At 41.4% G+C, this 22,559-nt stretch overlaps 1 protein-coding gene across 1 annotated transcript; it reads left to right on the top strand.

Annotated features, from left to right (window-relative positions):
* Window positions 1-3,794: 3,794 nt before the first annotated feature.
* Window positions 3,795-19,494, top strand: SMTNL2 (smoothelin like 2). Its single transcript, XM_065732163.1, has 8 exons — window positions 3,795-4,318; window positions 10,125-10,212; window positions 10,921-11,160; window positions 13,331-13,406; window positions 14,819-14,989; window positions 15,535-15,652; window positions 16,908-17,059; window positions 18,318-19,494. Exons 1-8 carry the CDS (start codon window positions 3,905-3,907, stop codon window positions 18,442-18,444), a joined length of 1,386 nt encoding a protein of 461 aa, XP_065588235.1. The 5' UTR covers window positions 3,795-3,904; the 3' UTR covers window positions 18,445-19,494.
* The last annotated feature ends 3,065 nt before the right edge of the window (window positions 19,495-22,559 follow it).

Here is a 22,559-nt window from a genome sequence, read left to right as displayed (position 1 = left end):
ATTCTCCTGGCTGTCTCCTGTCAGAGCTGTATGGGGACGAGCTGAAGCAGCAGAGGTAACATTTCTGATGTTAGGAGACTAGAGGAGGGCTATGAAAAGCTGAAATTCCCACCCAACAACTTCGTTTCTGGTGCTGTAGACAGATCAGCACAGAAAATGCATAGCTTACTGTCCTGTATGTAAAATGGACGATAAAGGTCTTTCCATCCTTAAAGGACTTGGTGATCTAATCATGGGAAGGAGTATATGTTATCTAAAGTAATCAGGGGTTAGATCGATTCTATATAAAGCAAACTGAAGCAAGGTGTTGGGGAGGACTGCGCTGCTCTCCAGATGTCAGTGTTCACTATCTTGGTGTTCATTCTTTAGTTGGGTCCATCTAGTCTGTCTATTGTTTGCAGACTAGTGGCTTTCAGTTCCTCATGCTAGCACTTAGGTAGTGCTTAAAAATGCTTAGTATCAGCTGTGATTAAAGGTTTTTGATGAAACAAAACAGGAGAATGGCTTTATGTACCTCTTTCTGTGAATAACCTCATAAATGTAGATAAATAACACAGTTCTTTGTTACTCAGCTACTTTCAATCTTGAGCAGGGCTCATGACTTCTGCTGAAGGTCATAAGTTTAAACTAACTTGTCGACCTGTGGATTAAACTGTCTGTATGGGAACTGCTGAGTCACAGCCTGAACCACTGAATGAGCATCTGAAGGAAAGGTCTGGTAGCCCTGGGAGCACAGGTGAAAGTGATTCATCTGTGTGACCTGAAGGGGTGGATCCAGGCTTAGACTTCACTTAAGGACTGACTGCCACTGAGGAAAGATCTCTTGTTGGAGATCCTTCCTTTTTGGAGTTCCTTCCCTGTTAGCCTGGATCCTTGGGGACAAGTGAGCACTCATTTTCCTTTTTTTTTTTTTTGTGACACCTCCTTGTTCACACTGGTCTTCTTGCATTTACAGTCATAACACTAGTATACTAAAGCAAAAGCGTAATTACTTCCTGTGGTGAAATGGTCAAATAAGCTGTTCGAATATTTTGCCAAAACTTGGTAACTGTTGTTCAAATAGTTGCATGAGGAAGAGGGAAGTAGTTTCTAGAATCTTCCATTTTTTCATAGTCAGGTTCTATGCAGACCTGGGTAAATCAGTGGTCAGTGTTGTCCAGGTCTCAGCTTTTTTGTCTGTTTACAGGGAGGACCAATGACTGTATATGCTTAGCCAGGTAACTCAAGGCGCAGTGATGGGTATGCAGTGACCATGGCATGTTCTCTTACTTCAAATCCCTTCCTTCTGGGGATTTGCTTGTGAGATCCTCAGCCTGGGTAACTCTCACACCATAATAGAGGCCCATTTGGTTACTTCTCCTTTTCACTCACTTGTACCTCGGTCTTGGATTTTCCAGTGATGTCACCTCTGTGCCCCAGACAGGGTAGGCTGAGTGCTGTGGAAAATAATAGCTAATAATAAGCCACATTTTAAGATGCAGTGCATGATGAAGCAGGTGCTAAGTAGGAAATGTGACTAAGGAACTGGTTTTGGTGAAGTGACAGTAGATTTTTTCCACCTCTTCTGTAACAGCTCTGGGACAGGTGCTTACAAAAAATGTCCCATTGCTGAGGCCTTCCCCTTGCCTGGCAGACCTGTATAAGCTGGTGCTGGACCAGAATATCATGTTGCCTACTGCCGTGAAAAGCTAGAACTTTGATCTGGAAAGAATCGGAACTGCCCATGGAATGCTGTCAGACACACTATCGGATAGCAATTTGCTGAGAAGAGGATGACTGGGCCTCAGTGTTATCTGAGATCATTATTGAGAAAACAAAGTTTGCAACCATGGCAGCAACTGCTGTCTCTTAAAGTTACCCTTGACAGGGCTTGGCACACTAGTGTGCTGTACAGACTGTTAGCTCTGCTAGTCCTTTTTGTAATGAGTGAACATAGCAGAAAGTGCTGAAAGACCTTGCAGGAACTGGGAATGGCTGCTCCTTTGGATGTCACTGAATTACGTTTGCACATTTAACTGCAGGCAAATGCCTAGTGCACAAACTCTGTAATTTCTCTGCCATCATTATTGTGGCGTTGTGATAATGTGCAGTGCCAAGAACAGAAAAGTTGCTTGTCAGTTATGTTAAACACCTGAAGACTCTTGGCTCTTAGCCTGCACAAGGTGATTGTTATCTTCCAACTATTTACAAACAAGCTTCTCAGAGCATAACTAATGATTCAGATAAGCTGTTCAGGTCATAAATCATTTCTAATATTAACAATGTTTACAGCTCTTTAGTTGCTGAAATCTTGTAATCTTCACAGCCATCCAGCTGTGAAACCTCATCAAGAAAGCAATTGTTCATGCATACTCAACGCGCCTGGTTCATTAGTTTCTGTTATTTAGGTTACTTAAAGTCTTTCTACACTTAAGGCACCTCTTTAAATTCTTGGTACATAAATACTAGCAGATTACTTTGCTCTTAGGCTAGCTTTTGTTAGTAGGATGTCTTTTTTTTTTTTTTTAAGTCTGAAATGTGAATAACTTTAGTTTCTAGAAGGCATTTATTTTGCTTGTCAGGATTCCCCAGCTCATTCTTCAGCTCAGACATTCACATGCATGGAAAAAATGGTGAGTTCGTTTATCTCTTTCTTTTCTGGGGAGAGAAAGCATAGTATCACTTAACAAAGAACAGAAAGGTCACCTGAAATTAATGAAGTTACCAGACTAGGGGCTGTAAGAAACCAGATGAGGTATAACAAATCAAGTGTAGAGGTCAAACAAACCTACAGGTCCCTTCCAACCCCTAAAATTCTGTGATTCTTGTGAAAGGGAGTTTATGCTCTTCCTCACTCGGGCAGAGCAACTCCAGTCAGTGGGCTATGTCTGGATTTCTTGTATACTGCCTGAGCACAGCAATGGCATGTGTATTTCTTGTAAATTGCAAAGTGTGACTGTACCTGGGGACTTAAAAGACACGAATGTACTATATTATTACACTTTTGCTACAAAGCATAAAGCAGTTCCAAAAGGAGTGGAGGAGTAAAAAGCATACTGACAAAAAAGCCAGCAATGTAGTTAGTTCTTCCACTTCAAACTCTCTCTGGTTCAGGAGCACACAGGATGTCACGTTTCTGTTCTGTGCTCTAATGAGTAAAGAAGCATGGTAAGCAGCTCGTGGGAGTTGATTCTCTGCTCACAGGAAAAGGTTAATGTGCCTGCATTTCTCGAGAAGTTCTCTCAGACACAGTTAACTCCCTTTGTCTTTGTGCTCCTCCAGGAAAGAATAGGTTGTTTACTTTGGCATCATAATGCATGCAACCCAGGAAAGATGAGACGCCACCCCTCCCCTCTTCACTCGCTTTCCTCCTTCTTGCTCGACTACCACCTCCTGCTCACTGTCTTCACTTACGAGCTCTACATCCTCATCCTAATCCAGGCCCGGTTCCGCAGCACTGGCTGCAGCCGACACGCCCGGCTCTTCCTTCAAGGGCCCTGACAGCTGTGAGCCTCCCAACTGCTCCCTCCCCTTCTCCCTCCCCCTTCCATTTGTTCCCTTGTAAAATTACATCTCCTCTGAAGGAGCACGCACTGAGCCTGGTGGCCCCGGGCAGTCACTCAGCTCCTAGCCTGGTTGCTCCGGTGCCCTGCTACGGCGTGGCACTGCAGAGGTGACCCCTCCGGGAGCCCCCCGGGCTGCGCAGAGCTTTGTGTCCGCACTATGGGAGCGAGCCGGTCTCCGGCAGCCGTGGGGGCAGGCCGATGCGGGGGTTGGGCTTAAGGCGTCGGGGTGGCAGAGGGTGGATAGGGAGGCGTTTTGCGTGCGCTCCGAGGGGACGAGTAGGCGGTGGCGGCAGGGAGAGAAGATCTGGTCGGGAGCCTGCAGCCATCGACTCCCGAGCTCCCCCCTCACCCATCTGTCCATGAGCACCATGGCCAGCGAGATCGACAACCTTAACAGCCATGAAGCGCAGACAGTAGTTGAGGCGTTGGGGCGCTATGAAGACACGCTGCGGGGTGCTGTCCGGGAGATCCACGTGGACATTCAGGTGTTCAAGCAAGGTGTGAGCCGACAGGTGGATGAGGTGCTGCGCCTCGCTAGCCCCCTGGCACGCACCGTCTCGGAGCTGCAGCAGGAGAACCAGCGGCTGCGTGTGCAGCTGGAGTGTCTGGCTCGTCAGGTGGAGGCCCTTGGCCGGTCGGCGGGAATGCCTCCAGAGTGGCAGGAAGAGGCAGGGAGGAGCCCTCCAGCTGTGGGACCCAGCTCTCCAGTGCCGGCTTTTTCCGGAGACAGGTTCTCCACTCTTGCGAAGCTAGCGGTGTCTGGTCGGAGCCAAGTAAGTGCTGGCTGTGGCTGGGGAGGCAGTGAATGCATCAGCGCTTGATGGGAGTGGATGCTTTAGTGAGTTCTATGGTATAGCATGGGGAAACTCCTGTGCAGTGAATATTTGTGAGCTTTTGGAGGATGCCTCGAGAAATGGCCTTCACCGTTATACCACCTGGAGATGTTTCTGATTATGGTGCTACTTGGCCAAACTGAGATCTTGCTTAGAGCTAGCAAGATTTCATAGATTTCATAGAAATTAGCAGAAGATCTGCTACCGCCTTTCAGTTCAGTGTGGTTAGAAGTAAGAAAAGAAGTTATGGTAGTCTCAGCTATCAGTATCTGTGTGTAGGTGAATATCTCTATGTCCTTCATAGATTCAGGGGGCATTTGTGTGCCGGCAGTGTTGTTTGTCAGTCGCCAAACTCACAAAGGAGAAAAGCGGAACATATACATAGCGGGCAATAATGTGCTTACCTAACATAGTGACTTAGTACACTGAAGTGTGACAGTCTCACAGCACAAGTGCTTTGCTGTACTACTACAGATCAGTTTTAGAGTGGTGCATGTACCATGCAAGCTGTCCTGGTCTCTGACCTGAAGTACCACAAACAGAGATGTTCTTCTCAGTGGTAAAACTGTTTCTGTGATGTGAAGCCTTATAAAATGGTGTGTGGGAAGTTCACATGGCACCAAGTTTTGTGTAATACTTTTCCTGTGCATCTGGTTTTGTGGAAGGATCTGAGAGTTTCTGTACAGTCCTTGATGCCAAGAGATTGCCTTCAGACAATACGTGGTGGTTGTTATATAAAACTATGTGCTGTTAGAGAGTTGGTTTTCAAAACTGACAGCCTATTTCATATAACATTAAGCTATCTTCTTGAAAGATTTTTCAAAACTTGGAGCATGGAAAGTTGTGGGATTGGCTATCCAGGTCTTGGGGATGAAAAGTAAAAGCTTGGAAATTAAACTAATATTTTATTTGTTTGTTTATTTTGTGGAGCCATCCACATTTACTATGCTGCAAGAAACAGAAGTAAGCTCAGTGCCAGGAAAGGGTTAAGAGGAGGTGGTGCCTCATACAACTCATCTTCTCCATTGCCACTGCCTATTTTGTAGTGTATGCTCCATGCTCTGTGATAAGCTTTGCATCAAGGCTATGGTATTATCCAGTTTTAGATATCAGTCTAGGTTAAAAAACAGAATGTGCTTTTGTTCTGGTTGGAACCTTCCTACTTTGCTTTGAGGGTTCAGGGAAGACTGCTTAAGTACTGGGTAGTTCCCCCGTGTTCTCCTGACAGTTTTCCCCACAAGGATGGGCAGCTTCCAGGGTTAGCATAGCTGACTGAACAGGAGTCTCGCTACGGAAAACCATGGAAGATGCAGCTAGAGCTACACACACTAAATGCATGCAGAGATTACATAATTTTTTTTCTGATTAAGGGCATGATGTAGCTGTGCTCAAATATCTGCGGAGCAAGCTTTGATCACTATGCTGGTCACCCAGTTTCTCTGTGGTAATGAAAGCATTCCCAGAGTTGTCTGAAATTTCTGTTTGCACAAGAAGAGTTCTTGAAGCACAGTACCATAAGTGCCACTGTGTTTGTTTTCAGAGAAATTAGTGGTTGTGATTAAAAAAAAGATGAGACTTCAAGCCAGAGTAAATGCTTACATGAGTCTGAGATAGGAGACACAAATAATACATTTCTGGAAATAAAAGCAAATAACATGTACTCTTTTGCTCCTGAAGATGATTTATTGTTTGGGTTTCTTTTTAATGTGTGGTCAGTGCAGTTATTATCCCAATACGGAGTTGAGTTCTGTTCCCTTCAACACTTCAATCAAACTGCAGCACTTTTGGCGCATTGATTTTTTTTGTTTGGTTTTTGGTTTTGGTTTTTAACTATAAGCATTGGACCCAGGAGATTGGTGTATGACTATTCTATCCAAGAATATGTTCAGTAGCTGCAAATATACAGCTTGAACAGGATTTTGAGAGTTAGTCTTCTGCAAACTGGAGGACATTTCTAGTTATAATATGGTTACATTTGTAAGAGATAGTTTTATGTAATGCATAATACTTGTATAGTAGAGGAGATCTTGTATGAGCCTAGAACACGATTTTAATGTGTTCTATGTGGTTTTGATGGTGTCAAGCAAATTGCATGTTGTGGTTTTGTTGCCGGTATTCCACATCAGGACATCATGCAGGCAGTTAAGGAGTTAATTCTGTGTTGGGGAGCAGCAGAGGGTTGGGGCTCTGCACCAGACACCAGGCCCGCTCTCTCCTGGTGCAGTTCTTCCCTAACATAAGCTCTGAGATTGGTTTGGAAACTTTGTCTCTCTAAGTGTTCAATTTTATTAGATTTAGTAAAGTTACTATTCCTTCTCAAATCGTGCTGTTGTTTTTTTGTAGATCCATCCATTTCCTGCATTCTCTCTCTCAGGCTCTGCTCAGGCAGCTGTGTGGCCACCGACAGTGCAGTTTTGTTTTTTTTCCTCACTCTCGCTCTCCCTTCTCTGTTTCCCTTGTGTCATTCTCTGTTTCCCTTGTGTCACTGTCACGGATAACACCATGACATTGTAGTATAAAAAACAGGATAAAATCAGCATTACTTTGGAATTAGTACCAACTTGTTCCAGTGATTTTGTCAATGTGGTAGAAGGAGACCCTGCTTTCTTTTTCCCTATTTGAAGATATTTCTTTCCAAATAACTCTCAGCTTCTATGGTTTTATGGTTTTATTTTGGCAAAAGATCTGAAAATAACTTTTTAGCTATTCAATACAAGACTTGTTTTTGGACTCAGTGATTTTTGTAGGTCCCTTTTTACTGAACTGTTCTACTCTGTTCCATCCTTTTTGTGTCCCCAAGTGTATGGGAACTGTTGAATCATGGCCTGACCACTGATTGATCACCTGAGGCAAGCACTGAGTCAGCTGCAGGAGCACAGGTGAAGGCAGTTCACCTGTGTGACCAGAAGGGGTGGAGTCTGGCTCCACCTCTCCCAGACCCCATTTAAGGGCTGACCACCACTGGGGAAGGATCTCTTTTTGGAGATCCCTCCCCTGTGGAGTTCCAGGAGAGCCTCAACTATCAGTGACAGATGAGCCTTTCCTTATTTACAGGTTGTCTTTATACCATCTGGATAAGCCATACAAAAATATACCATCCACCTTCATTATTTTGTGTGGGTTGTTTCAGGGTATTCAGCCTACAGCAAGGAAATAAAGTGTAAACTTGACAATGTTTCCACTGTTTGTAGAAGTGTAATATTCTGAGATCTGTTCTAACTGCACAATAATTTGCAGCACAGTGAAGATTGCATTTCATTTTTTTCAATTACATCTACTGACAGGTCATTAGTACTGTACTTTGTTTATGACAATTTTTGGTCAAAGTTTTCGCTGCTAGTTACCTGTGATGTCATTCTCAGCAGCTAGCTTTGCATATCTTCTGTGAGAAACAGGGAGAACGACTTAGAGCCAGAGCTACCTTTAGCAGCTAAAATAGGTAAAATTTGTACGTTACTGTCAGGGTTTGTTTGTTTGTGGTGTTAGGAAGGGTGTATCTGTTGGATACAGTGGCTGCTGAAATCTAAGGCTAGGGGACAGGTTTTAGTGAATGGGAGGTGTCCCCCTATTCCTTCCTTCCTGTCCTGTGAAATTCAGTTTCCAGGAGCTTTGGAGAATCTTGACTGGTAAAGGCAGTAGGAGAATTATCCTGCTTATTTCAAGGTATTAAGTTGAGTTGCAGTCTCGTATAAACTGATCCCTTCAACGTCTTTCTGGGAACCTAAAGTCTCTTAACATTTCATTTTGTAGTGTCTGTGTTGTGACCTCATGTGATGCTACTTGAAAGAGCAGGATTGAATAGTAGTAAAAGTAGTCCTCCAGCTTTACTGGTGACAGTAGCCTCTCAGAATCGCTAATGTGGGCCCCTGGAAGGCAGTAAAACTCCCTGGAGAGATTGTCCAAATGGCACATGAGTGATTCTGTGCTTTTCAGCAAAGAGTCTCTGACTGTTAACATCCTTTGGTGGCACTGGTTCTAATAAAGATGTTTGGTTGGACCAACCTTCCTGGGTCTTTACCACTGACCGTACCTTCTCCTTTTTCCAGCCCCAGAGATTCATATTTGTTGTGTAGGGGTACTGTGGGAGCAGAGGGGAGACTCCTTCCTGTGCTCTAAGTGAAAACGAAGGACTGGTTCTCCTTATCTTGCGTGTGTTATTGCAGTCTGTCTCTTCGAGGTTGGAAGCTAGTTTAGTTTGTTTCCTTTCAGGGGCTTAAAACAAGGGCTGTCAGTCAGCTTGTGTCAGTTCACAATACCACCCATCAATCTCTCTGATTCCTGGATACTACGCTGTCTGGTAATTTCCTCTTGCAGCCTGGCCAGTTGCTTAAATAGTTCATCGAGCTGGGCATGCTTGTACGCGTGGTACCCACCTCTGCCCTTAGGCCAAGGGGGTCTTCCAGTGTCTAACGTTCCCTATGGTCGAAAGTAAGGGCATCTGTATTGCTCCTTGGGAGGTCTGCTTGGGAAAGTTGTGGCTAGTCTACCTTTCTGCCTCAGCCTGGCTGTTGCGGTGGCAAAATACTGAGATCTGCTTCTGCAGAGCTATCAGTTAGGTTATGTTTGAAGGATGAATTTTAAAGCAGAATCACGGAACCGTAGCTGTGCAACTGAGTATTTATCCTTTGTTGAACAATTTGTTGCTGTTTGTAATCCCTTGGAATCTTCCTTCTACCTGCCATTGATATTAGAAGGGATGAGTTCTTACCTTTTTTGCTGAGCAAATCTCACACGCTGGCAGTAGTGCAATCATTTAGAATTTTTCTGCAGTGTTTGTGGGTCAGCGTGTTGCCTTTGTGAACAAGGAGGACTAAAATTATAACAAGGATGTTCTATTTTGATACTGTCAGAAGAGTCTCTCTTCAGTGTTGACAGACTGCTGGAAGGACATCTGCAGGGAACCAGCCTGTGATAGGAAAGCAACATAGCAATTGCCTAGCTGGCTAGGATCACTTAGGAAGATCTGAACAAACATTATTCATTGGTACTTGGGGACCTGATGGTGCTCAACAGTGCAGAAGTAGCTGCATGAGACATAAAGACCTGGGGTATACAAGCAGACAGATTAAGTGCTCCAGAAGTCACCTGGCATAGTGTACCATGAAGCCATCTCATCTCCTGTACTTGATAAAGGAAGGCTAGTCATTCTATTTTTTTTCTTATTATTCTCTTGTAATTCCCGTAAGTGTCTTGTTGGAATAATGGCCTTCCAAGGTTGCCTGAATCTTCATTTAAGTGTTTTTTTGTTTGTTTGCCTGTTTTGCTGTTGTTTTATTGTGATGTAGTGAGAACACCTGCTGAAGCTACAAAGATAGAGTTGTTTTCACTGCTGTCAATTTTTTTAGTCCAGGTTTGGTTCGAAGTAAGGTTTTGTGAAGTAGGAGAAGTAAATAAAACCTCTTGTTGGAAAAATACTGAGTAGATGAAGTTTTCGTTTCCAAATGTATGTTTAAGTAAATACCAGAGTCATTCACCTTTATTTTCTCATGTATAGATGGAAATTTTTGTCCTCTAAAGCATCTCAGATTTCCACGTACTCATAGTAGGGTAGATGGCCTTACTTTAGCACCAGCCTATCAGACTTTCTGATGAAGTAAAAGGAGTAGATCAGGAAGATTTGACCTTGAGTTACAAATCTCATGTTTCCCTTGTCTTTCAGCTATTGGACAGGGTCCTCTGTTTATTGCGGTCTCTTAACTTTTGATGCTGTTTGAAATTTAGTTGTGTTCGTTTTCTGTTCTGACAGAGTGTAGACCTGGATGACCACCACAAACCTGAGTTTAGAAGAGTTTTTAGTTCTTCCATCATTGAAAATGGGCATCAGCCTTCATCAGGTAGGAACAGGGAGAGAAATGAACTAGGGTTACTTAAAAAAAAAAAAAAAAATGATTCTGGCAGTCACAGAGCAGCTTTTGGATGTTCGAACCATTAAAATCTGGTGTGGTTTCAGGGTGGACTTTATGCTGCGGCACTGTTTATTTCCCAATTTAGGAATCTTTTAGTGTTCACTTTTACTGTTAAGTGTGCACTGTGGTGTTTCATACACTGGAGACTATTATCTCAGTGCCCTATTGATAATAAGGTATGCTATTCTGGATTCCATTGTAGCTTTACTTCTCAAAACATTTTGCAAACTGCCAATCTATTTCAATCGTCCTTCAGTTGGAAAGTGCTTCTCATCTCTATTTTAGAGAAAACTAAGGTGCCCAGCATTTCATGAAACTAAGAAAATAACAAGGATGCTGATTTCTAATCTGCATCACGTGACTGAGTTGCACAGAGGAAGAGGAGGAACTTACCAAATGTAGGTGCTAGTGAGTTAACCTCAAAAAACTGTTCTTGTTGAGTGTCTTGTAGGACAAGTACCAGGATTGTACTTCAATTTCTACAGAGCTGTAAATAGTATGATGTCCCAGAGGGATAACTGGATAGGGTTCTTCAATTGACTTGTAAAATAAATTTGTCTTGTGGAAATTTGTTTGTAATTTTGTTACAAGTGTGCAAGTATATTTATTTTTTCCTGCTTTTCTTTCATTCACCAGGTCATACAAAAGTCCCCCGCGAGCTGACTTCTTTTCACACGTCAGACTCTTCCCCTGAGGCCCATGCTCCTGCAACGACCTTACAGATGCCCCATCTTCCTGTTACTGCAGTAACCAGAATATCAGAGAAGTTTTCAGGAGAAACTGCCCGTTCAGCAGGAACAACTAATGCATCCACTGGCCTGCTTGGACAAAACCAGAGCAAAAATGAGATGGCATTGAAAACTTCCAACCAGTCAGGTAAAAGGCGGGAAGAAAAAAAAAATCTGTATTCTGAAGCTGTGTTTTATTTCATTACTTCAAGAAACTAGGGACATGGAGGTTGTCTTGCAACCTAGAGCTAATTATGTAACCTTCCGTCTATGGCTTCCCCTTCCATAATGGGACACTCTGATTTGTAATATCATGGGTCTCAATTGAAGGCTTAGGTTATAATGTCACATCTTCTGAGAATTTTTGCTGCCTGATATACTTCAGTTCACAGTGCAACCTATATTCTACTACAATTACCAAAGAAGTATCTTGAGAAGTTAAGTGAATATTTGCTAGCAGGTTTAAAAGCTGTTTGGAGGGAGGAATGACTGACAGCAGACTGGCATGTAGACAGTCAGAGTGATTGCAGAAGTTTATCTCTTAAGTTAAATTTTAAAAAATAAAAAACTCATGTCATTTGAATTTATAGTCAAGTAATTTGTCTTTGGGCTGTATTTCATGTGTGTTTAGTGTTGGTGATATTTTACTGATCAGAAATTACAGAGCTAGACCAGATGGAATTGCATATGAGAAACAGATTTGCAGATTCATCTTTCAAATGTTCTTATTCAAGTTAAGAATGTAGGAAAGCCTTCCTTTGTTGCTTTTTTTTTCCTGTTTAACGAGAACAATGACTTCGGTCTTCCAGAGGAGTGTATCCTTGTGCAAAGCATATTGAGAGGGATTCCTTGTTCCATATCTGGGAAATTCAGATCTGAGCATCTAGTTCCATTTAATAGGTACACAATAATATTAAAATTGCTAATGAGACTGGATGCAGATTCAATTTCCAGAGCATCATGGATCTTTATTCTTGTTTATTGGCTTCTCCATCATTTCAGAGCAACAGGACACCTACCTGTATTTGCACAGTGGTGTACATGTGTGTTAGGAGTTCTCTACAGTGAAAACAATTGGTGCCGGAAAAGTAGCTCAGAACACAGTTTCATTAGTGAACTTCTTAGCTATCAGGTGAAAAGTGTGACTGAATGTAAGCTAATGGCAGTTGGGAAGTAGTGGGCCCACTCTGGATTTTGAAGCCAATTTACCTGAGCAGAAGATTAAGTAGTCTGTGTGTGTAAATGTGTGAAAAGACAAAATATCTGAAGGAATTTTTATTCCAGTAGAAATAGAGGAGTTGAGCTCTATCCAAAACTACTTCTGATTGTATCACCAAGTTGTTACCATTTCACAATGTACTGGCATTTCACAGTGATCCCAAATCACACTCCTTCTTAGCTTAAAACCTGTGGAGATTTGTACAGATATTTGGCAGTTCCTTGTGGTTCCAGATTCACTTCTGTATGCTGGCATTCAATGGAGTGCTATATAAAGGAGATGTCTAGTTGATCCGAGTCCCTTCTATAGGCAGCAGGGAGAGTTCAGCACTTTCATAGAGTGATTTGGGCAGTGATTAGGTTGAATTGCTTCTAAGATGTCAGTCTTTCATCTTTGTCTATATAAGAAGCTTTCAATAAATGGATTGTCACACTAAAGTTTTGGCTTTAGTGTATTAAATCTGGACAAGTCACTCCATTATTCCACATCTGTGGTGCCTAGCCAGAATGTAGTACTAGGTTCTAAGATGGAACGGACAACAGATATAACCTCAAAAGTGAGAGGAGGGAGATTCAAGGTTGGTTTTCAGCCACCTTTGAAGTCCGTTCTTCTTTACACTAGGAACTTTTCTAGTTTGTAAGCTATGACTGGGTAACTTATATTACACTGTCAGTCGTGGTAGACTTCCCAACTGCTTAGATAGGCCAGAATGACTATTGCAAGCTAAGCCGTGGCACGCTTTTCTTCAGTGAAATATCCATGGCACTATGCCCTCCTCCAAGGTCTGCACAAGGATCTAGAAGGATTCAGTATTCCCAACACAGTTTTATCGAAGGCATTTTCTCACAGTTTTTTTTTTTTTCTGGCCTGTTAACACAGTCTTTGCTTCAGTACAATTTTGGAGAGGGAATAAATCCCTGGGGAAAATCTCTCTCTGGCTTATAATGAGACCTAGACAGAGGCCTACTACTTCTTACCGTGGTGAGTGAAAATTGGTGCGTGACTATCTTACCAGGAAATGATTTGAGAAAGTATGAGGAAAGAAGAGAAAAATGCTTCAACACTGATATATCCTATTTTTTGTTTTCTTTTTGTACAGAGAATGCCACATCTGTCACTAAGCCTGTCTCTACTGCAAGCTATGAGTCGAGCGGTGGAAGCAAAACTGGTGAAAGGTAAGCGTTTATCTTGATGTTTTGTTAGGCTGTTGTATTTTGTATTCTTGGTGAGGCATCAAAGAGACAGAGAACAGGTGAGTCCCAGATGCTGTAATTTAAATACATTAAAGGTTGTGAGCCTTCCTGAGAGCTTTGTGCAGCAGAGATGGGAGGGAAGGATGGAAAGAAAACAAAAACCAACGATTTTTTTTGCAGAGCAGTGTAAAGCACACTTAATTGTGAATTGCACTTTTTTTTTATTGTGCTACTAGCACTATACTACTCTGGATTTTTGTTAGGGGAAACGAGTCCTCAGGCCCTTTGGAAACACTTAAAAATAGTCAGATGTGTCAGTTTCTGCTTTGGGCTTATATTTCGAAAACCAACAAATGACTGCCATCAAACATCATAGTTTTGCTAGAGTAGAATTTGGTTTGTAGGTAAATGTGTTGCAGGATACAGAAAGACTTTCGGCTGTCTTTCGAAAAAATGGCAACTATATACTTTTTTTTAATTAACACAGGATCACGGTTACTTAGTATAGTGTTATGTGGTATGACAATTACTACTGCCATATCCAGGCATTCTCAGTATGGAAAATATCCATCAAGAAAAGTGGGAGAGCAGCCAATTTAAATATCTTAAATTGAACTTGTTCATGCCTTGTAAGTCATCCAAAACTTGGCGTTACCATTTTGATATAACTCAGAGGAAATGTACTGTTGGAACTGCCAAGCACCTTGCAGATCTTGCTGTCAGGAGATAATGACCTCCAGATGTATTGGAACTTAACAGTGAATTTAGTGTCACATTCTTTGCCTCAGTTTCTCCATCCTCATCATGGGGAGCGCTTCAAAATACATCTCTGGCTTACTTCGTTAATGCTGATGAGGTGGTTTACTGCTCAAATAAACACAAATGAAAATATAATCATTTATCTTAATCAGATTGTCAGGTTACACTCAGTGAAGCAATACTGGTGTGCTAAGGATTCTGTGTCCTATAACTAAGATTTTCAAAATTACTTCCTGAATTACTATTCAAGTTCATTTTTAAAATGTGAATTTAATCCTCTTGGAAACCAGCATTTGAAAGTTAAAGGGATTTAGTACTCCTGTGTGTCCACAACTTTTGCCTGTTTGTGTCTGTTTCCTTAGAGGTGTTGCTGTTCTACTCAGGGCTGTAAAGCCTTTGTGGCCTGGCTAACTATATCTCATTCCTAAAAGTACCCTAGAACCTTCTGTACTTGAGTGCTGTTGTCTATCAATAGAACATTAACCTTTACTTAAATTGCTTTTGATGCATTCACGTCTTCTTGAAATTGCTGTTTTGAGAGGCAACACTGGGCTCTTATGCTGACTCCTAGTACTGCAGAGAGCTACTTTTTTTTCTTTCTTTAACCACATAGCTTTCCTGTAATTCTTCTCTAGCGCCACTGGCAGTTACTGTGATGTGACACCCAAGCCTCACTCCTCTCCTCTTACTGTACAACGCCAAGTTGAAAGGAGGCGAGAACTGGTGCGTTCTCAGACGCTTCCACGAACTACAGGAACACAGGCCAGGAAAGCACTTATTGAGAAATTTGAACAAGAAAGTGGAAAGTATGTCTCTCTTACATCTCCAGAATGGGTTTGTTTATGGGAAACTATTTTGTTAATTGTTGCTAGTGGAGGACAATATGGTGGGACGACTCTTACAGTGTAGAATTTTGAGCTCAGGGGACTGTAAGGTAATGTGTAGATTTGCTAACATTGCAAATTGAGCCCTGGAAATTCACAGATAAAGATTTCCGTCTTTGGAGTTCTTCAGCTGAAGAAGCTTATGCATTTTATCAGGAAAGAGTGTTGTGAAAGCTGACTTCTCTGTTATTAAAGGAAGAGCCTGAGAAATTTCTGTTGCCATTTATTAAGGATTAAAAACATGGACTACTCTTTATGCATCATGATTTAAACAGAAGAGGACTCAAAATCCTGGCTTCAGTGAAACAAAAATTATTTTTTCTTGGAGAACCAGCAGGTTGAGGTTTTAACCACATGTTTCTCAAATATCGGGGAGTGATCTGGGCAAGATTGCATATATATTGCTGACATTTATGTTTAAAATATTCTAGAATGTAATTTAATCTGAACTCTGTTAATTCTTCCAGAGGAAAAGGACAATCCAGAGCTAAACTGAAGAGATCGCAGAGTTTTGGGGTTGCCAGCGCTAGCAGCATTAAACAAATTTTGTTAGACTGGTGTCGCTCAAAAACCATAGGATACAAGGTGAAGACGTTAGCTTTTTCAGGAGAACCTACTAAAAAACAATGTAAAACATGCTAGACAGTAAGTTAACTTCCCCCAGGGTCACAGTGTTCTGACATCTTGTAATATGTTGCATGGGCAGAACTTCAGGGCAGTCACTGCATGAATGAAATTTTGTGTATTTTTGTGATTACAGATGTGGACTTCACTATACACACATTTTTTTCTTAGGTGCAGATTGTGATTTTTGCATTCTCTTCACGTTAAGTCTGAATAGTATTTTACCGGTACATAAAACCTATCTCACTTTGCACGAAAAGCTGAATTATTCTCTTCTGATTTTAGATAAGTGAGTTTATATTAAAAATTTGAGATTAGCTCACTAACATACTGTGATTCAATTTCTGTAGGGCAACATCACAATAGGTAAGAGAATTCAGTTGCTGAGATTGCAGTAATTTTACCTGGCTTTAAGCCATAATTCCCAAAGCAATTTGAAGGGGAAAGAGAAAAATTTACCAGTGATTTATTTTATTTTTTCCCCCAGAAATACATGTATTTCAGCTCTCTCTAAAATGTGCGTTATTGTTGCTAAAATTTAAATCACAGTATCCTTCAGCAGAGCTAATGAACATGACTGTTTGTTGTTTAAGAGGAAATCTGGTGTTCAAATTGTATATGATGGGAAAGCAACACTAGCCAAGAAGCTGAATATATTTTGTTTCATTCTGACTTCCAATTGAAAGTAATGATAAGCATTAGTTCTAAGAATCAAGGTCTGCGGTATGCCTAACTCTTCCTGTACTTATACTTACCTGTGTAATAAGCAAGCACTGAGTTATACCTTACTGAGCAGCTAAGTAAGCGGGTCTTTATCCAGTTTACTTATGATCTCAAGGTGATCCATTCTTCAATTATAAATACTTCATAGGCATAAGCAGTGTCGTCTCTGTATATAGACACTGCTCCAGAGCTCACTGACTTTTACAAGATTCTCCATAGTATTTTAGTAGGTCAAGATCAGAGAGCTTGAGTGTGTGTTTGCTTTGTATCTGGATGTGGCAGGCAAGAGGCTTTCATTGTAGAGCATGCCCTTTCTTTTCAGAATACAATTAATGTATTGGATATGCACAGAGGGGAAGAAAAACACAAAGCCTGTATTCTGTTATTCTAGTTACTGGGAGAGCGGGAAAGAAAACTGCAGTGAGTGAAAGCAAATGCTCTTCCATGTTCTCCAGCATTGTGTTAATGTGTTGTTTTTTTTTCATCACGACAGCACATTGATCTCCAGAACTTCTCCTCGAGCTGGAATGATGGGATGGCATTCTGTGCTCTTGTGCATTCTTTCTTTCCTGAAACTTTTGATTATAACAAGCTTGATCCAGCTAACCGCAAGCAGAACTTTGAGCTGGCTTTCACCATGGCTGAGTGAGTATCACCTTAAATCTCTGTGAAGTGCATCCATTTCAAGTTTCACGATGTTGGACAGCATTGAAGAGTTTAATTGTTCTTTCTATAGATCCTATATCACTAACGCTGCAGTTGCTATAGCATAAACATGTCACTTAAAATTGGAAAAATTTAGTAGCAGTTACTTTAAGTCAGCCTTAGCTAAACTTGAGAGAAAAAAAGCCTAATGAGTTTAGAGAAGTAAAAAACCTACTACTCTATACTACTTCTATGTTTTTCTTTATATTATTACTATTTCTTAATTACTGGAGGAGAAAGGGTTGTTTGTGGTGTTTTTAGTTGTTTGTTTGTTTTGATTTTGTTCTTCAAGTAATTATGGAGTCTTAATGGATTTGTCCATGTCAGTCATAAAAAAGAAACTTGAGTTCATAGAGCACAATGCATCCAGCTTTTACTGACACCCCATTGGAACCAGCCATTCAACTTGTAGCTTCTTTTCCAATCCCACTTGCCTAAAACCTGATTTGAATCTCAGGCATGTTAATATATTCAGTGTTTCTAGGAAAAAAATGTGACCCTTGAAGAGGAAGGAGCAAGCAAATTAACTTTTGAAATTGAGTTTAGTGATATGGTTCAAAGAATCATAAAATGGCTTGGGTTGTGAAGGAGAACCTTAAAGATAATCTAGTTCACCTTCCCCTGCCTTGAGAAGGCATGCCAGCTGCTAGATCAGTCTGCCTACAGCCCCACCAACCTTGCCTTGAATGCCTCCAGGGATGGGGCATCCACAGCTTCTTTGAACAACCTGTTCCGGTGCCTGACCACTCTCTAACTAAAACTTTCCCTCTAATATCTTACCCAAATCTTCCTCCTTTTAGTTTAAAACCAGTCCACCTCCTTCTATCACTATCTGCTCATGTAAAACATTGCTCTTTTTTTTATAAGCCCCCTTTAAGTACCAGAAGGTTGCGGTGTGGTCTTCTCAGAACCTTCTGAGGAATAGGATTATATTACATGGGGCAGTGAAAAAGGCCATTTGGGTCAGATCACAATATAGAGGAAAAGAGGGAAAGAACAAGTGTTTTCCATGACCACAAAAATAACAGTCTCCAATATTACCTCAGTGTGACCATTTCACTGTTGCTGGTATATCTCAGTCAGGATTTCTTATATACCTCAGTGATGCTCAACTCAGAGCAGCAAAGGAATCTTGGAAGTAGTTACAGGCTTTGGCTTTAATTCTTGATTTGCTGAGTCTGTTTTATTATTACCACAGGAAAATGGCTCACTGCGATCGTCTGATAGAAGTGGATGACATGATGATGATGGGCCACAAGCCAGATCCCATGTGTGTCTTCACCTATGTCCAATCTCTGTACAATCATCTACGACACTTTGAATAAAACCATCACCACCTCTCCAGCCAGAAGGGTCAAGTATAGTATGCTAATGGGAAGACTGACATTTTGCAAATAGAACACTGTTAGTTCTTGCAAGTGTGTGGACAGTAAAAAGCATTCAATTGTATTTGCTGACTGAAGTGTTGCTGAGCAGTGCTTATGTATTTTTGGTGCTAATAGTAGGTTGAATTTTTAATATTCTTTTAAAGATTACAGGAAGCTAAATTTCTGCTTCTGTCTCTGTTAGAATCATGGAATAGCTTGGCTTGGAAGGAACCTTAAAAATCATCTAGTTCTAACCCCACTGCTGTGGACAGGGTTCCACTCACTAGGTCAGGTTGCTCAAAGTTCCATACAGCCTGGCATTGGACGCTTCCAGGAATGAAGCATCCACAACTTATCCAGGCAGCCTGTTTCAGTACCTTGCCATCTTCATGGTAAACAATTTCTGCCTAATATCTAATCTAAATCTCTACCCTCTTTTAGTTTAAAGCTGTTACTCCTTGTCCTGTTGCTATATTACTGGGCTAGAGACAGTTTTATACGCCAACAAGTAAATCTGGTGTGAAGATGTTCCCTCCTAAAGATAAAGGTAAAACTCTAAGAGACAGTAACTTCATTTCTACTTCTTCGCTCAGCATGCCACAAAAGTAATAGCAGATAGACATTTAGTAATATTACCCCTCCACCATCCCCATCCCACTTCAGCAAACATGTGCATGCACACACACACATGTTAAATAGGCACACTCCTAAACTCTAGAGAGTAGTGGTCCAACGTGGACAGGAATGAAGCCTTTACAACTTGTTCAGTACTCCTGTTGTCTTTAATATGGCCAGGCAGTGTTTAAAAAAAAAAAAAGTGTGAAAGATGTGGGATTTCTAAAATGCCTTGGGCTAGTATCTGGTTTCTATTAAATTAATAGTAAATCAACAATATCTCCATTAACTACAGTGGGTTTATATCAGAATTGATGGACAAAAAGTTCATGTTTTATTTTTTCTGATTTTCTATTTGCTAAATCATTGTAGCTTTGTTTTCACATTGAACGATGAAAAAAGAAACACTTAACTAGCATTTTTTTCTGGAGTTAGGGAGTTATAACTTTCTTTTAAGTTATTTCTTTCCTAAGAATAGTCTATATAAAGTAAAAACTGCCAGCCACAAGCCCTCTACTCATTAATGAAGGTTTAGTGCAAGTGGACAGAGGTCAGGCAGGTCATTTTTAAAGTGTCTGACGTTTTCTCCAGTTTTTAATTTTATTTTGAATGATCATAGTTCTGATGAATAAGTGTGTTGTTCCAGCAAACTCTCTGTAAAAATGAACAAACTGTAGTTGTGTTTCAGAGAAGTGATCAAATTAGGCACAAGGAGACATCCGACTGCATGTCTCACATGCGTATTACTGTCCTCATAGCAGAATACTTTTCTTTGACTAGCAGAGCCAAGTTCCGTTGCAATGGTAGAGGCAGTAGTGGCTTTATACACTTAATTTCTTCACAGTACCAGGTCATTAATGATTTTCCTGGGTGATTTGAGCGCTAAAGACACAGGTAAATGCTTGGCCAATTTTGGTCTAGTAGTAAATGATTATAAAAAAGGAAATTCTAGACAGTAGGAATTTTGCTAATTCACGAAGGAGAGTTAATGTTGTTGCTACAATTTAGCTTGTTTACACCTACCCAAAAGCTACTTGCACAGTTTCCAAAATTCCTCCCACTTTAGAGAGGTGATTGTAAAGGTATCTTTCCAGCTGGGGAATGGAAGACTGTAAGCTGTTTTTAACTCCTGATGGTTTGTATATTAGGGTGTGATAGAGATGATATTACCACATAGTTTTAGAAAAGTACAGGGCACTAAAGTGCATTAAGAGAAAGCCTGGATGAGATTGTATGACTAAATTGAATAATGTATGTAAAGTATGCCCCTCATGATTTTTTTAGTGTTTTTAGTTGAAAATACAGTGTGTATGAATACGATGGTAAATGTATTTAACATGAATGATAAAAGGAGAACAATATATTGAGTCAGCATATTGTATTTTATACAGATGGAGTGTGTCTTGGATTTTTTTATACAGTTTTGGCACTGTATCTAAAATAGAGTCCTATCTCAGGCCTCTTTATCCTACTTTTAAAGGCTCTTTATCCTACTTTTAAAGGCTGGATCAATTTGTTCTGTGTCAGATTTTCAAAATAATCCTAGCAGAGCCATTAGCTACTGTTTAGATGATGATGTTTCTCCTTATAGCTGATAACACTTTCAAAACCCAAACGCTTTAAGCTTTTAAACACACATTGTTCTCTTCAGTCAGTGTTTTCGTTTACAAACCATTTCTGAGCAGTTTTGCCTTAGAATGTAGCACTTAAATAAACTACATGCTGGAGGATTAATCTACAGAAACTTTGAGTAATTCTGTTCTCAGAAAGCAATGCAAGTGACTCTCCATCTTATTGTACCAGCCATATATGAGATTAACCAAGACAAAAGGATAACTGGTAAAGATGCACACTGAAATCTAAGCAATGCAAGCATTTTCACAGGCCATAGTTCACTGCCACTGTCTACTTGATTTTCACTTTTGAAAAAGTATTTCTATAGGTGACTTTGAAGTAGCCAAACTTATTGACCCATTATGAAGGCACTGCATCTGCTACAAATAGATATTATTACAGTAATGTTAAAATGGTAGACCAAGCAACTCCAAGGAATCTGTCCCAAACTATCATTGGCAGAGATCTTAGACTTGTTGAGAGTCTACAGTGTCTCTCTAAAAATCATGGCTTCTGACGAGGTGTTATAGGCATAAGTTAATTGATAAACGCCATTAAATCAGAGTTCATAACATAAGACAAAAAGTGATAGAAGGGAAGGAAACATTCTATGAACTGAAAAGACTTTTGTTTTGTTGAGTGAAGCAGCAAGAAAGTTCTGATTAGTGTGCATATTCTCAATTGAGAGGGGAAATGCAGGCAATGTTCCCAGTTCCTCTTTATTTGTATTCTGGTTTTGATGATGTCCAATGGAGTGCTGCCGTGAATGCTGACTGCAAGTAGCAGCGCCAAATGCAGCAGTGTTAACTGGGATCATCACCTGATCAAGCATGGATGGAAGCAGGGAGGAGATACCATTTGCAGCTGCTGTTGCTGTTGTTGTTTTTACATGTGTGGGAATTTTGATATAGTTCTCAGTTCATGCAGCAGTGTCATCTACACAGATCGCAGTGGAAAGCAGTGTGCAGATCTTAGCGCCCTGTCCATCAGGAAATACCTGGACGGCGCTGCCTTTCTGCGAGGATATGATGCAGGACCATCTGCTCCCTTCAGCGGCATTTAGTTTAAATTGAGACAAACATTAAAACATGCCTTTGTGAATTTAGCGCTGGGAATGTGTATGTTTTTGTTAGCATAATGTCAATGTCAAGATTATTATGGTTGTTCATGTCATCACAATGACCGCTTGGGCGTAGGTTCGGCCGTTCCTCTGGTGCCGCGGAGCCGGGGGAGACCGGTGACCGGGAAACCCCGTGGCCCCGCGCCCGGTCCACGCCGTCCCCGCAGCCGAGAGGACGGAGAACGATCGGGAACGAACGCTGCTGGTCCTCCGCGGACCTCCACTGGCCACCACCGCTCGAAAGGAGCCCTCAGCAACGCGTACACTCAAGCCTAAAATTGCGACCGTTGGTAAGGAAGGGGGGGAGGGGGAGGGGGAGAGGGCGGGCTGGGCTGCGAGGACAAACCGATTGGCTGCGGGAAACCAAGTGGCGTCTGCGATTGGCTGGTGGGCGTTCGGGTGGGTGGGGGCGCTGCGCCACAGCGGGAGGGGTCGGATTCGTGCGGAGGCGGTCCCTGCGGTTGGCAGGGGCGGGCGGGGCTGGTTCGGAGTTAAACCGCTCAAGTTCTGTTATAACTCGTCTCGGTTGCCGAGTTGATTTTACTGATCGTTGATGAACAACACGCTGTCATCTGCGTCAGGAAGTCCGCTATGACTTAAGGCCTGTGTCAGCCTAAAAACCACCGGAGGTAAAAGTAAAACTTTCTTCTGTTCTAGAATTTGTATTGAGGCCTAAGTTGTGTATTGAGTGTTAATTTAAAAGCAAATAATATTTTACAGCAAA

Source organism: Cyrtonyx montezumae, unplaced genomic scaffold (assembly GCF_038088225.1).
Source record: "Cyrtonyx montezumae isolate F1298 unplaced genomic scaffold, pur_monq_1.0 scaffold_15, whole genome shotgun sequence".
Lineage (NCBI taxonomy): Eukaryota > Metazoa > Chordata > Aves > Galliformes > Odontophoridae > Cyrtonyx > Cyrtonyx montezumae.
This window is presented reverse-complemented; position numbering and strand designations above follow the sequence as displayed.

Excerpts from the sequence above, each read along its gene's own strand:
- SMTNL2 (XM_065732163.1), top strand. The coding sequence starts at position 3,905 with ATGAGCACCATGGCCAGCGAGATCGACAACCTTAACAGCCATGAAGCG. Across the intron at positions 4,319-10,124 it reads CGGTGTCTGGTCGGAGCCAA|AGTGTAGACCTGGATGACCA; the intron begins GTAAGTGCTGGC and ends CTGTTCTGACAG. Across the intron at positions 10,213-10,920 it reads TGGGCATCAGCCTTCATCAG|GTCATACAAAAGTCCCCCGC; the intron begins GTAGGAACAGGG and ends TTCATTCACCAG.